At 34.1% G+C, this 16,229-nt stretch overlaps 1 protein-coding gene across 1 annotated transcript; it reads left to right on the forward strand.

Annotated features, from left to right (window-relative positions):
* The first annotated feature begins 6,287 nt into the window (after positions 1-6,287).
* Positions 6,288-11,139, forward strand: LOC146909526 (proteasome subunit beta type-3-A-like). Its single transcript, XM_085723995.1, has 6 exons — positions 6,288-6,565; positions 6,650-6,757; positions 7,667-7,756; positions 9,326-9,410; positions 10,427-10,521; positions 10,805-11,139. Exons 2-6 carry the CDS (start codon positions 6,705-6,707, stop codon positions 10,851-10,853), a joined length of 372 nt encoding a protein of 123 aa, XP_085580121.1. The 5' UTR covers positions 6,288-6,565; positions 6,650-6,704; the 3' UTR covers positions 10,854-11,139.
* Positions 11,140-16,229: the final 5,090 nt, after the last annotated feature.

Here is a 16,229-nt window from a genome sequence, read left to right on the forward strand (position 1 = left end):
GTTCATTGTCTTTGCACACTCTTTTTGATTAAAAAAATTGCAAACCGACAAACTGTAGATTTTCTCTTAACATTTGTATCTACGTATTAACGTACTCCGAACTTTCATCAATGAATTGAATCATTTACATTCCTGGTATCAACCTTCTAATTCGTTTAATCGCATATCAATCTCACGACTTCCTCAAACTCTGACTATCTCACATGGTACAAGCAGTTTAACTCTTTTCTCATTGCAAGAGATCTGGAACGATATATTAGTGGTGACAAACTTTGCTCATCTCCAAGTATTCCAGATGGTGGCTCCTCAGTTATGAACCCTTCATATTCATTTTGTATTCGTCAAGATAAACCGTTGTATATTGCACTTCTTGGATTGTGTGATGTTAAAGCCAGTGTTGTCATGGCTACAACAGACACTCTTGTGATGCATGACTTGTACTACAACGTGCATTTTCCAATCACTTTCACTGTAAGATTAATACTCTGAAGAAAAGACTTAAAACTTCTTCCTTATACTCATCCTTGGTCACTACCTACCTTTAATCTATTCACTAAATTGAAGATGAGCTTGTCTTGATTTGTCATCCCATTAATGATCTTGATCTAGTCATTTAGACCTTGAATGGTCTAGGTCCAAATTTCAAGGAGTTCATAACTTCAATTAGAACTGGTGACACTCCCATCAAATTTTATGAGTTATATGACAAATTTGTGGATTATGAAATCATTGTGAAGCGTGAAGATCATCTTCAATCATCGTGACAACCAACTATGTTGTTAAGCGTCACAATTCTCGTGACAAAAGTAACAGTTCAAAGTCTTCAAGATCATCCAATAATCCCATGAATCATTTTTTTTTACTTGTCAATAGGGGTGTATTGGCCAAACCCGTTACCCAACCGTTCAACTTTCAACGGTCGGGGTCGTCACTCAAACCGCAATTTCACTACCAAAATCGAACCGAACCAACCCAATTGTGAACGGGTTGGATCGGGATGGGTTCACGAGTTATGTGTCTAAAATAAAAATATATAATTTTGATAGAAAAATATTTTTTAATTCTAAAAAAAATGTGGTTTCGAATGAGAATGTATTGTAAATGAAATTAGGGTTAGGTTGAGTTCATAATTGTTTTTTGTAGAAATTGAGCTCAGATAAAAAAAAACATATACTCAAAAAATAAATTGAAGACTTTGAACTAGTATAAGAAGAAAAAAATTGAAAGTCTTTTTTGAACATATTATAAGAAAATGATTCATGGGATTATAAGAAAATGATTCAAGTAAAAAAAATTCTTATAGTTCAAAGTACACCTAAAAAGTCTTTGAACTATAAGACTTTGAAAAAATTTAGAATTTACTCCCTACGGTCCTTATTATAAGAAAATTTACTCCAATTATAAAAAATTCAAAAAAATATCTTATAATTTCCTTATTTTCTTATAATAAGGAGCTTTGGGAGTAAATTTTTTTGATTTTTTTTTGAAAGTCTATTTTTGAACATATTATACGAAAATGATTCATGGGATTATAAGAAAATGATTCAAGTAAAAAAAATCTAATAGTTCAAAGTACACCTAAAAAGACTTTGAACTATTGGATGAATTTTTTTTTACTTGATAATAGTTCAAAGTCTTTTTAAGTGTACTTATATCATTTTGAAGACTTTGAACTATTATAAGAAAGTCTTTTTTTAAACATATACTCGGTCCTTATTATAAGAAAATTTTCAATTTTTCTGTTGTTGTCATATTTATAAGAAAATGTCACAACTTTTAAGGTGTACTTATTACTTAAAAGAATTTTTCATCCCTCATTTAATGCTTCTCTTTTTAGTATTAGTGAGTGTATTTAATATTTCACAATTTTGTAAGTGCGTATATTTGTAAAAATATTCAAAAAGTTTAATTAATTAATGATTGTATTGATTTTGATATTTTTATATTTTATTTCTTATAATAAGGACCGTATGGAGTATTATTTCAAATTTTTTTTACTTTAAATAATAATAATATAATAAATTAATATTACGGGGTCGGTCACACAGTTCAAAAACGTAAACCTAATACCCAAACCAAACTTTGTGGATTATCACAGTTGGGTCGAGTTAGACCTGTAAATGTTCGAGTTTAGGTAATAAGTGGGTTGAATCAAATTGGGTCATCGAATTTGTGGGTTAACCCGCATCACGAGCACCACTTACTTGCCAATATTGTAATAAAAGAGGTCACAATGATATGCAATGTTACAAGCTCAAGAAGAATCTATGTAACTACGATTAATGCCTAAACCAAGACTCATTTGGAATGGCTCTTCGATTCGGGAGCATCCGACCATATTACCCTTCCTCCTACCCTCTTTCACTACGTTCCTAACACCTTATACCACAAATCTGCTCTCATCTACATGCATCCTCCAGCTCCATTTGCTTAACAAAGCTAAATTAAACTTTGAATCCTCTGCATCCTTGAATCTCACTCACTTATCCAAAAAATATCTCACTTAATCCAATTTATTTTTCAATAACACCAACATTATAACATGATAAGTGTTGTCAACACACTCTCTAATACACACTCTTTAGTTTTGTAAAATTCATGTGAACTTCACACTTTAAAAATGGGCCCACAGAAAATGACGGAACCTACGTAAACAAGAGCTCAAGTGTTAGAGAGAGTTTTGGAGAAAGAGTTCTTAACACTCTTTATATGACATTCTTGCATATATTATTTAATGTTTATAAAATATTTTTATAGACAAATTTTTATTTTATTTTTTATCAAAGTGAGATGTCCCGTGTTTGAACTTCGACTTATATATATATATATATATATATATATATATATATATATTGTTTAAATATATATTCTCAAAATATATATTGTTTAAATCTATACTATATATAAAGAAAACAACCCCTTTCAACTCTTTTGAGTAATTTTAAATACAAATAACACATGTAACAAATAGATAAGAATAACTTTTTTTTTTAAGCAAAAAGATAATATAATAAATAAAAAGAGAAAGATACAAAGGCGGGGCCTGGGGACGTAGGACTGACCCAGGAAAACCCAAGCGGGAATACAACAAGATAAACCAGCCTAAGTGGATCTACTCTAATCTATCCTAACAAAAGTTCACCGATCATAGACGCAACCCGGCGAACCCGCGTACGGGCGCGAAACCGCATTACAAAAAAGAATGAAAAGTGAACGTCCGCATAGAATACGGTTAGAGTTTAGTTATGGCGAATGGATCGACCACCAACACGGTAGCAAAATCCAAGTGCCAACGGCTCCTGTAAAACGGCAAGTATAAAAGCTCTTTCGAGCAAGCAACGCGTAAGAACTCGAATCGAGGGATGAGTCCAATACGTCAATACAGAATTTTCGGGTTATTGTAACCGACCCTTTCGGGTTTTGTGAAACCAACCCTTTCGGGTTTACGAACCGACACAAGTAAGCCGCTACTTTACTCGCAAACCACCAAAGGGCCAAAATCCAGAACCACCGATCTTTAGAAACAAGCACGAACCCACGGAGACATAAACGAACAAGACACCCAACAACAAAGAATCCGGCAAACACGAACAAACCGGACGCCGCCGACAAACATCCGGTTACAAACAGACACCGTTACACCACCACCACCATAAACACCACCAACAAACCACCACAAAGACGAAAAAAAACAAAACCATCCGTTATTACAGAGAAACAACACACACAGAGACCCCAGAGGGATTCTATCACCACATCAAGCAATACGAGTAAACCGGAATTGAAAGCAACCCGGCCACCGGCAAGACCACAACCACCAAGACAACCGCAAACCGCAATGATCCATACGACACCAACGATCCGAAGTTGCGAGAAGGAGGATTAATCGTTGAATCCGTAGCCGCCGGTATCGGAGCAGCCATGACCGAGCTCCACCATCAAAACCAGTTAAAGCCATCACCGATCCGGAGAATAGAGAGCCCACCGTGAACGCCGACGGCGGCGGAGACGAGCTACCCGAACGAAACGTTCATTGACTCACCTGCACCACCGGATCTCGGAGAAACACGAAAGCCGACTCGGATGGAGGTTGAAACACCGACGGGTTTGAGAACCGACGCCGAAGACCACCCACCGGAAAGAGCCGATGGCGGTTTGGCGTATGGGGTGGTGTGGAGGTTAAAGAAACTCATCACACCACCAATCTTCGAATCACATCTTGGAAGAAGGTGTTTGGATTTGGAGAGGGAAGAGTCGGTTGAGATTTTTAGAGAGAGGTCGTAGAGTTAGAGATTTTAGAGAGAGAAGTCTCCGATAAGATAAGAATAACTTGTAAAAAAAAAGATAAGAATAACTTTAAATATTAAAAAAAAGTAACAAACACGATATGAAGATATATATGTCTGGTTTATTTTTCCTATATCATTTAAAAAGTGTAACAAACTAGATGAGTATATTTATACTTACTTTTTCATTATCCCAATTATACCCTTAAACAACTTTGTCAATAATAAAGATCTTTGTCGGTGTCTTTAAAAAAAAGAATTTAGATTATATATTTTTTTATATTGTTAGTGTTATATTGTTAGCTAGTGTCATTGAAATAAATAATTATGATTAGCTTGGTTTTTTTGGGTGGTGGTCGGGGTTTGAACCTCGGACCTTGCATATATTATGCATTGTCCATATCACTCGAGCTAAGCTCACGAGGACTATGATTAGCTTGGTTTGTTATAACTTGAAAGCAACAAACATTTACATTTTAGTTTTAATCCAAATCAAAATTTCATAAAAAAACACCATTAATAATTTTCAAACGGCGTAATAAAAAGAGCGACATGCACGTGAGTGCCCGTCTTTTCGCTAGTATAAAATAGAAATAATGAAAAATTCATGTGTTAAATGTTTTTAGTCCCTACAAAATCACAAGCTTTTAAGTTTAGTCCCTATAAAATTTTAATGGTAATTTTAGTCCTCCGAAATATTGTAGTTTGTAATAATAGTCCCTATTTTGATTTATTTTTTTTACAAAAAAATGTATACCTTTAGTCCTTCAAAATAGTCTCTATAAAATGCAAATAGGGACTAAAAGTGAATACATATTTTGTAGAGATTAAACTTAAAAGCTTATAATTTTTTAAGGAATAAAAACATAGTCCTTCAAAATAGTCTCTATAAAATGCAAATAGGGTCTTAAAGTGAATACATATTTTGTAGAGATTAAACTTAAAAGTTATAATTTTGTAAGTAATAAAAACATGTTTAACCCAAAATTCATCTCAAAATCCCCGGTATAAATATGTTTTTAAAGGTCCCCGTATGGATACCTATGAAGCCCGAATACTCCAAAATAGAGACGTACCGGTATCGGATGCGTATCGGATACCGATATTCCATGGATACTCGTGGATACATACCCACGAAGTATCGGAATTACTTATTTTAATTTTTAAAAAATATTTTATTTGATACTTATAGGATACTTCATAGATACACAAGAATACTTATAAAATATTTCACATATACGTATCCTAGAAAAGATGAAGTGTAATACTCCAAAATAGAGACGTACCGGTATCGGATGCGTATCGGATACCGATATTCCATGGATACTCGTGGATACATACCCACGAAGTATCGAATTACTTATTTTAATTTTTAAAAAATATTTTATTTGATACTTATAGGATACTTCATAGATACACAAGAATACTTATAAAATATTTCACATATACGTATCCTAGAAAAGATGAAGTGTAAAAAAGTGAAACAATGTTGTAGAAATTCACTAGAGATGTATATAATTCAATTTTAGATATGCATCGGTAGAATCAAGTTTCTTGATGAACCACTTAAATGAAGGTAATGAGAGAGGTGATTCAATTAATTGACATTTGATAAAATTTGTGTTGAATGCTTCTCTCGATATCCCAACAAATGAAAATATAATATGGTTTACAAGAAAACTTTACGTACACATAACAATGAAAGATAGTCAATGCTTATTTTCTTCAAGTATTTTACATATATATAAGTTTTAGTATAAAAATTTTGTTAACGTATCTTAGTCGTATCGTATCCGAAATTTAAAAAAATGTATCCACGTATCGCATCGCACCCGTATCCGTATTCAAGCTTCATTGATATACAGTGGCTTTTTATTTCTTTTATTTTTATTATTTTATAACGGATGGCTTATTCCCAAAGAAAAAAGGATGACTTATTTCCAAAGAAAAGAATAGTTTTTTTTTTTTAAATATAAATAAGAATAAGAAAGCTGAGTTTATATCATTTTTGTTTGCAAACACATTGAAAAAATTAGGGTTTATAATTTACAGTATCATTCATTCTCTCTGTTATTGCGATCTAACAAACCATGTCGATTTTCGAGTACAACGGAAGTGCCCTAGTAGCCATGGTTGGCAAGAATTGCTTCGCCATTGCCAGCGATCGAAGACTCGGTGTTCAGCTTCAAAACCATAGCTACCGATTTCCAAAGAATTTCCAAAATTCATGATAAACTCTTCATCGGTCTTTCTGGACTCGCCACCGATTCTCAAACACTGTAACTAACTTTCTCACTTTTTCTTTTTTGTTTTCTGATTCGTTTTTTTTGTTGTTATTTTTTGATTTTTTTTTGTGATTGAAGGTATCAGCGTCTTGTGTTTCGGCACAAACTGTATCAGCTTCGTGAAGAACGTGATATGAAACCGGAGACTTTTGCTAGCTTGGTGTCTTCTATGCAATACGAGAAACGGTATTGTCATTTTCTGATTTAGATCTGGATTTTATTTAGGTTTAGTTTTTGATCGGAATTGAATGATTTGTTTGTTTTAGTGGAATTAGGGAAATCTATGTGATGATTTGTAAATTTTTTTGATGTACTAAGATTAGGTCAAATTTATGAGTGAGATGATCATAATCTGTTAAAAAGTGGCTTTATTTGTGTATTTTGACTTTTTAATCTGTGACACAACCCTAATAGAACTTGGTGTGATGCTGACGATAATTTTCATTGTATATTAGTGTTAGAAGTAAAGGGATTGGGTCGTTAGTTAGGTTGCAAAGTGCATGGTTGCAAGTTGCAACCACAACATAAAAGTTTTGGGCACCTCTGCAAGACTGCAACCAAGTTGCGATTTTAATTGCGGCTATTAAGAATCGCTACGTAACTGAGAGTAACCTCTGTTTTTAAATCTTGGAAAAGTGTATCAGGGTATTGTCTTGTAGACTGGTTAGAATAGAACAAAGCTCGTATGTTTGATTCATATTAAGACTGGTTAGACATAAGGCAGAAAAATAATACATTTTGGTTCATTTAAGGTGGAAGAGAGAGTAGAACAAGCTTTCTACTGTTCCTTATTTTGTCTTGTTTTCTGCGAAATGCTATGTAAATCTCAACAGCTGTGTGGAGACTAGGGAGATAGTCATTTTAATTGATCATAACAAATTTTCTATCTGTTTGGCTGATGCTCATAGACCAATAACTTGTTGAAATTTAAACCCTTTGAAATTCTATGTTTCTTCCTTTTGGTTGTTTACATACCTGATTACATCATAACAATTTCCAATAAACTATAAGATTGTATACACTTTTTTTTTTTTAATGTTTACAAATCACGGTGTTGAAACTTCAAAAACAAAATATGCTTTCTTTTCTTTTTAGGTTCGGTCCATACTTTTGCCAGCCTGTAATTGCTGGATTAGGGGATGATGACAAACCATTCATTTGCACAATGGACGCGATTGGAGCAAAGTAAGTTGAATTGTTCTACTGTTCATATATTATCTTGGTGTGGGAGGTTTGCTTGCCTTAAAGTTATAAATGTTTGTAATGCGTAGTATAAATTTATATTGCTAATTGCTATTTTAGTAAAGGCATGCTTCTTATACATATGGCTGGGCTGTATTTTATGCATATGGCTGGGATGTATTTTATATCACATTATGCATTTGTTTGGGAGGTCTGTGGCAATCATCATCTGTATATCTGAATAATTTTGCCGAGCTTTACTAGTTCCAGACTTCCAGCTATTCCAGTTACTTGAAAATTAGATGTGGTGTGTTTCAGAAATGTTTTGTTGAATTTTAATAGTGTAGAAGTTGGTGATTTCTATTATGTGATAGAAAGCAAGTAAGAAAATTGAACGGATAATGAATATAAAGTTAGAGCATGTTAGAGCGACAGAAACAACAAAGGTTTCTTTGATAACAAATTTAAGCGCTGGACCATATTTATGATTTATGAAACTGGAAGCTAATAAGTTTTATGTGTCTATGTTGGAGCAGAAGCTCTGATATGATTAAAAAAATTCCTTTGCCACAACACTTTATTTGATATAAGATTAGTCATATTACTTGTATTTTTGTGTATAGCATGTTGCCTTTATACTTAGGTTTCACTGACAGACATGATAATGGGTAGCACTCTTGTTTTCCAACCCCACTATTACTACTTTGAATAGTTGTGGGGCACTGTGTACTCAGTCACAGCCTGTGGGTGGCAAACATATCGGGTTGTCAAGCCATTTCTCACCTCAATCGCCTAAATTAAAGAAGAGGTTTACTTTTTAAGAAGATCCCCTAAACTAAATAGAAAGAGGTGTACTTCACAAAAAGGGGGCAATGACTTTGCTCCTGACCATGATATCCCTCATGACACTTTATTGGTGCTTTGTTACCAGTGGCCGCTTCTAGAGCCTTTTCCCAATACGTAGAGCCCCAACGGTGAATGGCAGCTTTGCTTCATTAATTTTCTTGATTATCTTTGTTTTTCTTCTTTTGCTTAGGAAATGGGTGATTTGTTATCCTTCCTTCTTTGCATAAATTTTTCCATTTGATTTAATGATTTTGTTCTTTTATTAAAAAACGAAATAATGGTATTATACATAGAAATCACATGCCGTTTCAGATGCTATATTTAGCTTTTGATAAAGCTCTGAAACAATTTTTTTGATAAGTTACTACAATAATGTGTAAATATGCTTTGTGCATCATTATCCAATAATAACCAAGCGAGAAAAAAATTGACCCCCCCCACACACACACATTTATACCTCATGTTAATCCTTTTGATCTGAAAATATTTGGGATTGTATGTTGTTTTGAAAGTTCCTTTTATGCAAAATATTATTCCCCTCAAGCCGCCGTAAAACACCGCAATGCCGCCATCCTTAACAAATTGGACATTGTGGTTGTCAATCTGCCACCGCAGCCCACCATGGCACTGATATTTGAAAACACTAATCTGAATGTTATATTTCATGTATATAAGCTGCTGCATTTATGAGATTCTAACTTTTTTATTTTATTTTTGTATATACAGGGAACTTGCAAAAGACTTTGTTGTTGCTGGAACTGCGTCCGAGTCTTTGTATGGTGCTTGTGAATCGATGTTTAAGCCTGACATGGTTTGTCCCAAAGTTTAACTTGTTTTGTCTTTTACTTCAACTTTTCTGTGATTTTTTGCGTATTAGTGCAGTCATGTCTGTTTTTCACTTGTTTTAGTAGTGTTTTAATAACAAGAAAACATATATCTAAACAGACATGCCTTTAACACTAAATGCTTCTTAAATTAGATTGAACATCATCCACGTATAACAAATCTCTCTACACCCTTGGTATCTGTGGGTGAAGGCATCAAGCCTTCATCATGAGGTGGTTTCCAAGAAATTGGAGATTCAGGATTGTATATTCATTTTATGGTTTTGAAGGGGTTCCACCACATTGAAGGTTTTGAAGGGGTTCCACCACATTGAAAATTGTCGAGGGAAAGGCACTTGGTTATGGACCTGCACTCCATGGTGCCGGTTTAATTTCCAGCCCAAGATTTCTAAATAGAAGACATGTAATTCTGCTTTTACTGTTCAGGCTTGGACACAAGCTGGCTCCAAGCATGAGGATTTGATGCAGGTTTGGGGGGATATTTCTTAAACAGGAAGAGCACACTTAGATCCAGGGCATATCTCTGTGGGTAACTACAAAGCTCAACCACTAAGGATCAGCAGGTGCTGAGTTCTGCCCTATTTCATTTGAGCAGTTTAAGATAGAGTTTGGGCTACATTCTAGGGCCACATGCAAGTTCTATAGGAAGATCGATGATTGTACTGCTGCTAGGCAAAAGCAACAAGCAGAAAAGATCAGGGTTAATTCAAAATAGTTATCGGGTTACAAAAATGTAACAGTAGTGTGCAATGTCCGATTTCAGAGGGGAAGTGAGACCTTCTTTAGTGTAAAGGGAATCTGAGATTCAAATAGAGGAAGCCATTAGCCATTCGACAATTTTGCGATTGTTTCTTCAGCAACAAAGTTTTGCACTATTTCATACCCCATGATTTAGCTTAGCTTGATAGATTTTCTTATCATCGTTTCTCCATGTTTGCCAAAAGGGCATCTTATGATTTTTGTGCTTGGTTTCATAATACAGGAAGCTGAGGAATTGTTTGAGACCATCTCCCAAGCACTGTTATCATCTGTAGATCGTGACTGTCTTAGTGGCTGGGGTGGACATGTCTATGTTGTGTAAGTTCATAAATTATCTTCTTCTTTGGTTGTTTGTTATTGGGGATTCTACTTATTGAATTGTCATAAGTTTTTCTTTTCATGTATTAGTCAATATGTGTTCACTTTTTATGCACTAGTTCATCTTACAAGCCACTAGGTTGGACAAACGACTTTTGCCTTAGCATGCGGAAAATCATTTTGACAAAACTTCATGATGAAAACAAATTTTGTTTTGTAAAATGTGTTAAACCTAAACTTTTATCATATTGGCTTATTGGTCCTCAAATTTTGTTTGCTGCAGCACTCCAACAGAAGTAAAGGAAAGGATTTTGAAGGGAAGAATGGATTAAGTTTTAAGCCATCTGATCAACTACTTAAAGTTCACTATGTTTTCTGTTTAATTCTGAGCTGAATGGCGAATATGTACCATCCGTTGTTAATGGGTACCTTTGTTATTGTGAACTTCAATTAAATGTATCTGGAAAATTATTTACAAACGAGTTCAGCTGTTCTATATAGAATTTTCAGGGAAAGTAGACTCTGGAATCGGGTATGCTGTGGAATTAAATTATGAGTATATGTATTGGAATGTTTCTAGGATAGACTTGCATGCAAGACACATATCGTTCACCGAAATTGTTTGTCCCCGAATCCAATTCATCGTTTTTTCCCCTTAAGATGTTATTCACATGTGAGTAATTAAGTGACTTTGTTGATTGAGGGAGGAGTATAGTTTTTCTTACAAGCCAATTGTTTTTGGGTATTTTTTACTTATTGGTTTTATTATTATTTTTTAAGAGATACTTAAGAATATTATAAAATAATTAAAGTATTTTGATAAAGAGACGATTAGTAGAGTTGAAAATTTGAAAGAGGTGTTGTAGAAAAGATAAAAACAAAAAACAACAAAATTTATATGGATTTCATTATGTGATTTTGTCTCCGAGTGTGATTCAATTGGTAGGGACATTATATATAAGACTGGAGGTTTGAACTTCAAATTCTCCACGGTAAATTTTTAGTCAATAGACTATTTGGCAAGAAAAAATTCAAAACTACCGATAAAAAAATTTGTTATAAGTTATAACCACCAAAAATGTATTTTATGTGAAAATCTATACAAATACACCCAAGATTTGTCCCAAACAAAACTATTACGAGATATTATACTAAAAAACAAAGACAAGGCCGACTCAACATGTCAAGAGGCCTAAAACAAATTTTATAATGAAGTCTTTTGAAATTAAAAAAAAAAACACAATGCTTATTAAAAGTAGGGTTAAATATGTTTTTAGTCCTTACATTTTACACCCCTTTGAAAAATAGTCCCTACATTTCATTAAATGTTTTTAAAATCCTCACATTTTATCTCCGCTATCAAAATTAGTCCCGGCTATTAATTCTCTAACGGAATGCGATGTGGCGGTTAGTGGGTCCCAATTATTTTAAGGTTAAATATGTTTTTGGTCCTTACATTTTACGTGACTTTGAAAAATAGTCCTTGTATTTCAATAAATATTTTTAAAACGCCTAAAATAATAAGGATTATTCTTCAAAGTCACACAAAATGTAGGGACCAAAAACATATTTAACCCTAAAATAATTGGAACCCACTAATTGTCACATCGCATTCCGTTAGAGAATTAACAAGATAGGTCTCTAATTTTAAGACATAAAATCCTTGTTTGGGTGACTTGGCCCTTAGGCCGACCTAAACAAAGATAGTAAGTAGTATATGAAGTGGATAAAATAGTCACAAGAAAGGGGGTTTGAATTGTGACCCTTTAAAAATTAACCTCGCAACTTAAAAATGATTCTCGAAGTAGTTTACTTGGAATAGTTAAGTTAACTTTCGACTTCGAACGTTCGACGTTCTTGTGCGGATTATGCGTAAACCGATTTAATTAAGTAAGCTGTGTTGTGTGTGTTTAGTGTATCTTGAATTTAAAAGAGTAAAGGGAAGAGAAAGAACACACGAAGTTTATAGTGGTTCCCCCAATGTGGGTTAGTCCACTCCTCACAATCTTGTGAGAGTTTCCACTATGATGCTTGAGATAACCTCTCAAATCCCGCACCTTACAATCCGTGTTCACCCGAACACTTACAACCATGTATTCTCTAAGCCTCGGCAAGCTTGCACCTTGTTGCTAAGTTAACCACTTAGACTTTTACAACCTTTGCTCAAACTAACACTTTAGTACCCCTAAAGCTAGATGAGACTTTGTTACAATTTGTATGAAGGTTTGAATGTTTGTGAATCAAACAGACAAGAAGAAAGAAAGAGAAGTTATCTTAGAGATAACAAAGAGTATTGATGTGCACTAAGTAATGAAAGCCTTATAGATTGATCAATTTCAGTTTACAAAAGCTTCAAACAAACTTTGTTGTTTTCTTGTATGCTTCGCAATTTGTGTGGAGTTTGAATGTTTGAGAATCAAACGAGAGGAGGGGAAGAGAAAGTTATCTTTGCACGAGATAACAGAGTATTGATGTGCACTAAGGAAACAAAAGCTTTAGAGATTAATCAATTTCAGATTGCAAGAGCTTCAAACAAAATCCGGTTGTTTTCTTGTATGCTTTGCAATGGTGCAAGTAATGATGGGCCTTTGATACGTATTTAAAAAGTCTTTGGGCTCAAATAGCCGTTGTAGGGTGTCCAATGGTGTTATGCCACGTGTCCTCGGGCCCCACAAGCTTTTACTTGAAAATGCAGGTGAAGTGAACATTCCGACCATCGGAATGTTGTTAAGTTCCCGGGATGAACATCGAATGTTGCCGTGTTCTTCATCGGTAATGTTGATATTCATGATGTTCTTCATCCGGGTTCATCAAAGATGAATGTGTGATGAGTTTCGGGGCTTGTTTAAGGCGTGACATGAGATTTGTTGGGCTTTATTCACCAAAAGGTAGCTTCTCCATATACATCGAAGTTCTTTGGAAAAGTAGGATAAAGTTTGATTCAAATCTGCCTTGGATATTGTGCGGGAAAGAGAGGATAGTGGGTCTGCGGCTTCAAAGCCCATGCTTCTAGGAGATTTGCTTGATTTTGTTCAGAGTACAAGTTATCTCTAATGCAAGATCTCCTTTTGCTACCTTTTTCATCTTTCCACCAACTACACTGTTCATAGCAGGGAAGCATGTGCGAAGTGAACATTCGACCATCGAATGTTTCATTTGCTCTTACTTTAGGATGATTTGTAAGACTACTTTTGATGTAATCAATCCTAATAGTAGAGACACAACTGAAGTGCAGTGAATGCAACATCTAGGATAACATTCTCATTGGAATAATCCTAGTACTTTAATGTTCATAGTCTTAGATGAACATTAAAGACCTTTTTGACATAGTTCCTTGTCCATGCCTTTATTGTTGATAGATCCATGCATATGTACTTTTCTCGACCTTTTATTCATGTCATGTACTTGCATGTTCTTCACGTTCTTGATGAATCCGGGTTTGCTTATGAACAACCTTCGAACTCTCATCGAACGTTCGATCAACTCATCGATCAACATTCTCGAACTAACTTTCGAACTTCGCATTTAGTTCAGAATTCAAATGTCCTTTGATTTCTTGTATCTTGGTATGATTTAAACTTTGTTTGTGTCTTGGTTAATCACTCAAGAACTCACAAATACCAAGAACTATCAAAGTCCATTAATCACCATAGATGCCTTTAATGATTTCTTGATCCAAAGTCAAAATCATTGTATGCATAAGATATGTTTATGTCACATCCGTTCTTGCATGTTCTTGGTGTGGACATTGATTTATGGGTTTGCTCTAATGAACCTTCGAGCAACCTTCGAACAACCTTCGAACTCCTTCGGGTTCAAACATATGAACTTCAGAATGTTTCTTCTGGGTTCCTTCCTTTTTGACGGTTGTACTTTGTGCCGAACATTCGATGTTCTTCAACACTTTGAACCTTATGAAGGTTGTTTATTTATTTCCTTCAAGAACTACTTGAAGCATATAAATGAGAGATCATTTGTTTTGACAAACAAGATGATTCTTTCTTTGAAGTCCAAAAGAATATTTCTTTGCATCTAGTTCATCATTGCATGCAACCGATGACTTTAAATATTCTTGTTTATCCATGAAGTAATCCTTTATTATTTCGGATATATTCAGGGTTAATGTTCATGACTATTATGAACTCCATTCATATGAACATTCGATATCCGTTCATTCGAACTCGAGAACTTCTTATCTTCGAAGCTTTGGAAGTGTGATACTTTGAGGAGGTTCGAGAATCTTCCTAACTTGTATGCATATTTCCTTTTATCTTCTTTACCCATGGTGGATCTTCAAATCATATAACATAAAGCTCAATGTGAGTTTCGTCACATAACTTCAAACACATTCTTTTGCGGTTTGTGATGTAAGTTCTTCCAGCATGATTCAAGTTCTTCCATCATGATTCTTGAGCTATGAATCTTCATGGAGATATGATCTTGTTGTTTCAACTGATGGTATACTCATTCTTTCATTGTTGAGTAAATATGATGCACTTATCAATGTGGGTGGCTTCTAGCTTATCCACTTATGTGATTCCCGTTATTTTAACAAAAACCCAAGTGCAACCATCGGTAGATCATCATTCATAAAACTTATTATTTATTCCACGAGGTTTGTTATCATTAAAACATTCATCAAAAAGATTTTTGCTTCAACAAGTATATGCATAACATACTACCGTTATTAATTAGTCAAAAATCATTATTAATAAACTACTAACATAAGTTAATTTTCTCACTTTACCTTTTTTTCTTTTGACTAAGTAATAATTAAATTTATTTTAGGTTATTTATTAATAAAAAAATATATTTTGGGTAAGCCAATCCTGTTAGTTTTTTTTTTTTTTTGAAGGGGAATCCTATTAGTATACCTCCACTCCACCAATATCACCCTACCACCATCGCCTTCTCCTAACTCCTATTACTATTTTATTGGGGTAATAGTCACTTTAGTCCATGAGTATGTAATGATTAGTCATTTTAGTCCTTCATTGTATCAAAATTTCAAAATAGTCCATGATTGTGCATTAGTTAGTCAAAATAGTCTTTGACACTAAAATAACCTCTCAATGTTCACAATAACTCTTTTCATATAGAGACTAAAATGACAATAAACATGTACTTATAAGAACTAATATGACCATAAGTTAGTATATTGGAGGACTAATATGACAATATTAATGAAATATTTTAACACTAAGGACTATTTTGACTAATAAAATGCACAATCGTGGACTACTTTGAAGTTTTGATACATTGAAGGACTGTTTTGACTACTCATTACAATTTCGGGGACCAAAGTGACTATTACCCCTATTTTATTTAAGCTAAATACTCCTCCGGTCTATATATAAGAAAAGATTCTCTTTTTAGATACATTGAATAATTAATGTATCTCGTTTACAATGAAGACTAGATACATTAATTATTAAATGTATCTAAAAAGAATCTTTTCTTATATATAGGACGGAGGGAGTAGTTTTTAGTCCCCTAACTTTTTCAAAGTTGTGATTTTGGCCCCCAAGAAAAAAAAAACTACAAACCGCCCCTAAGTTTTGCATATGTGGCGATTTTGGCCCAAATGCCAATTTTGACTCGGTCTACGGCCGACGTGGCACCCTAAGTGAGGTGCCACATGATGTTTTTTTGGGGGCCAAAACTGCTACAATTGCAAAACTTAGGGGACAATTTTGTAGTTTTTGTTA

This window comes from Medicago sativa, chromosome 7, assembly GCF_051527215.1.
Source record: "Medicago sativa cultivar Bolivia chromosome 7, Bolivia_mono, whole genome shotgun sequence".
NCBI classification, from domain to species: domain Eukaryota; kingdom Viridiplantae; phylum Streptophyta; class Magnoliopsida; order Fabales; family Fabaceae; genus Medicago; species Medicago sativa.

Coding starts and splice junctions, on each gene's coding strand:
- LOC146909526 (XM_085723995.1), top strand. CDS start 6,705: ATGAAACCGGAGACTTTTGCTAGCTTGGTGTCTTCTATGCAATACGAG. Junction 9,411..10,426: donor CGATGTTTAAGCCTGACATG/GTTTGTCCCAAA, acceptor TTCATAATACAG/GAAGCTGAGGAATTGTTTGA. Junction 10,522..10,804: donor GGTGGACATGTCTATGTTGT/GTAAGTTCATAA, acceptor TGTTTGCTGCAG/CACTCCAACAGAAGTAAAGG.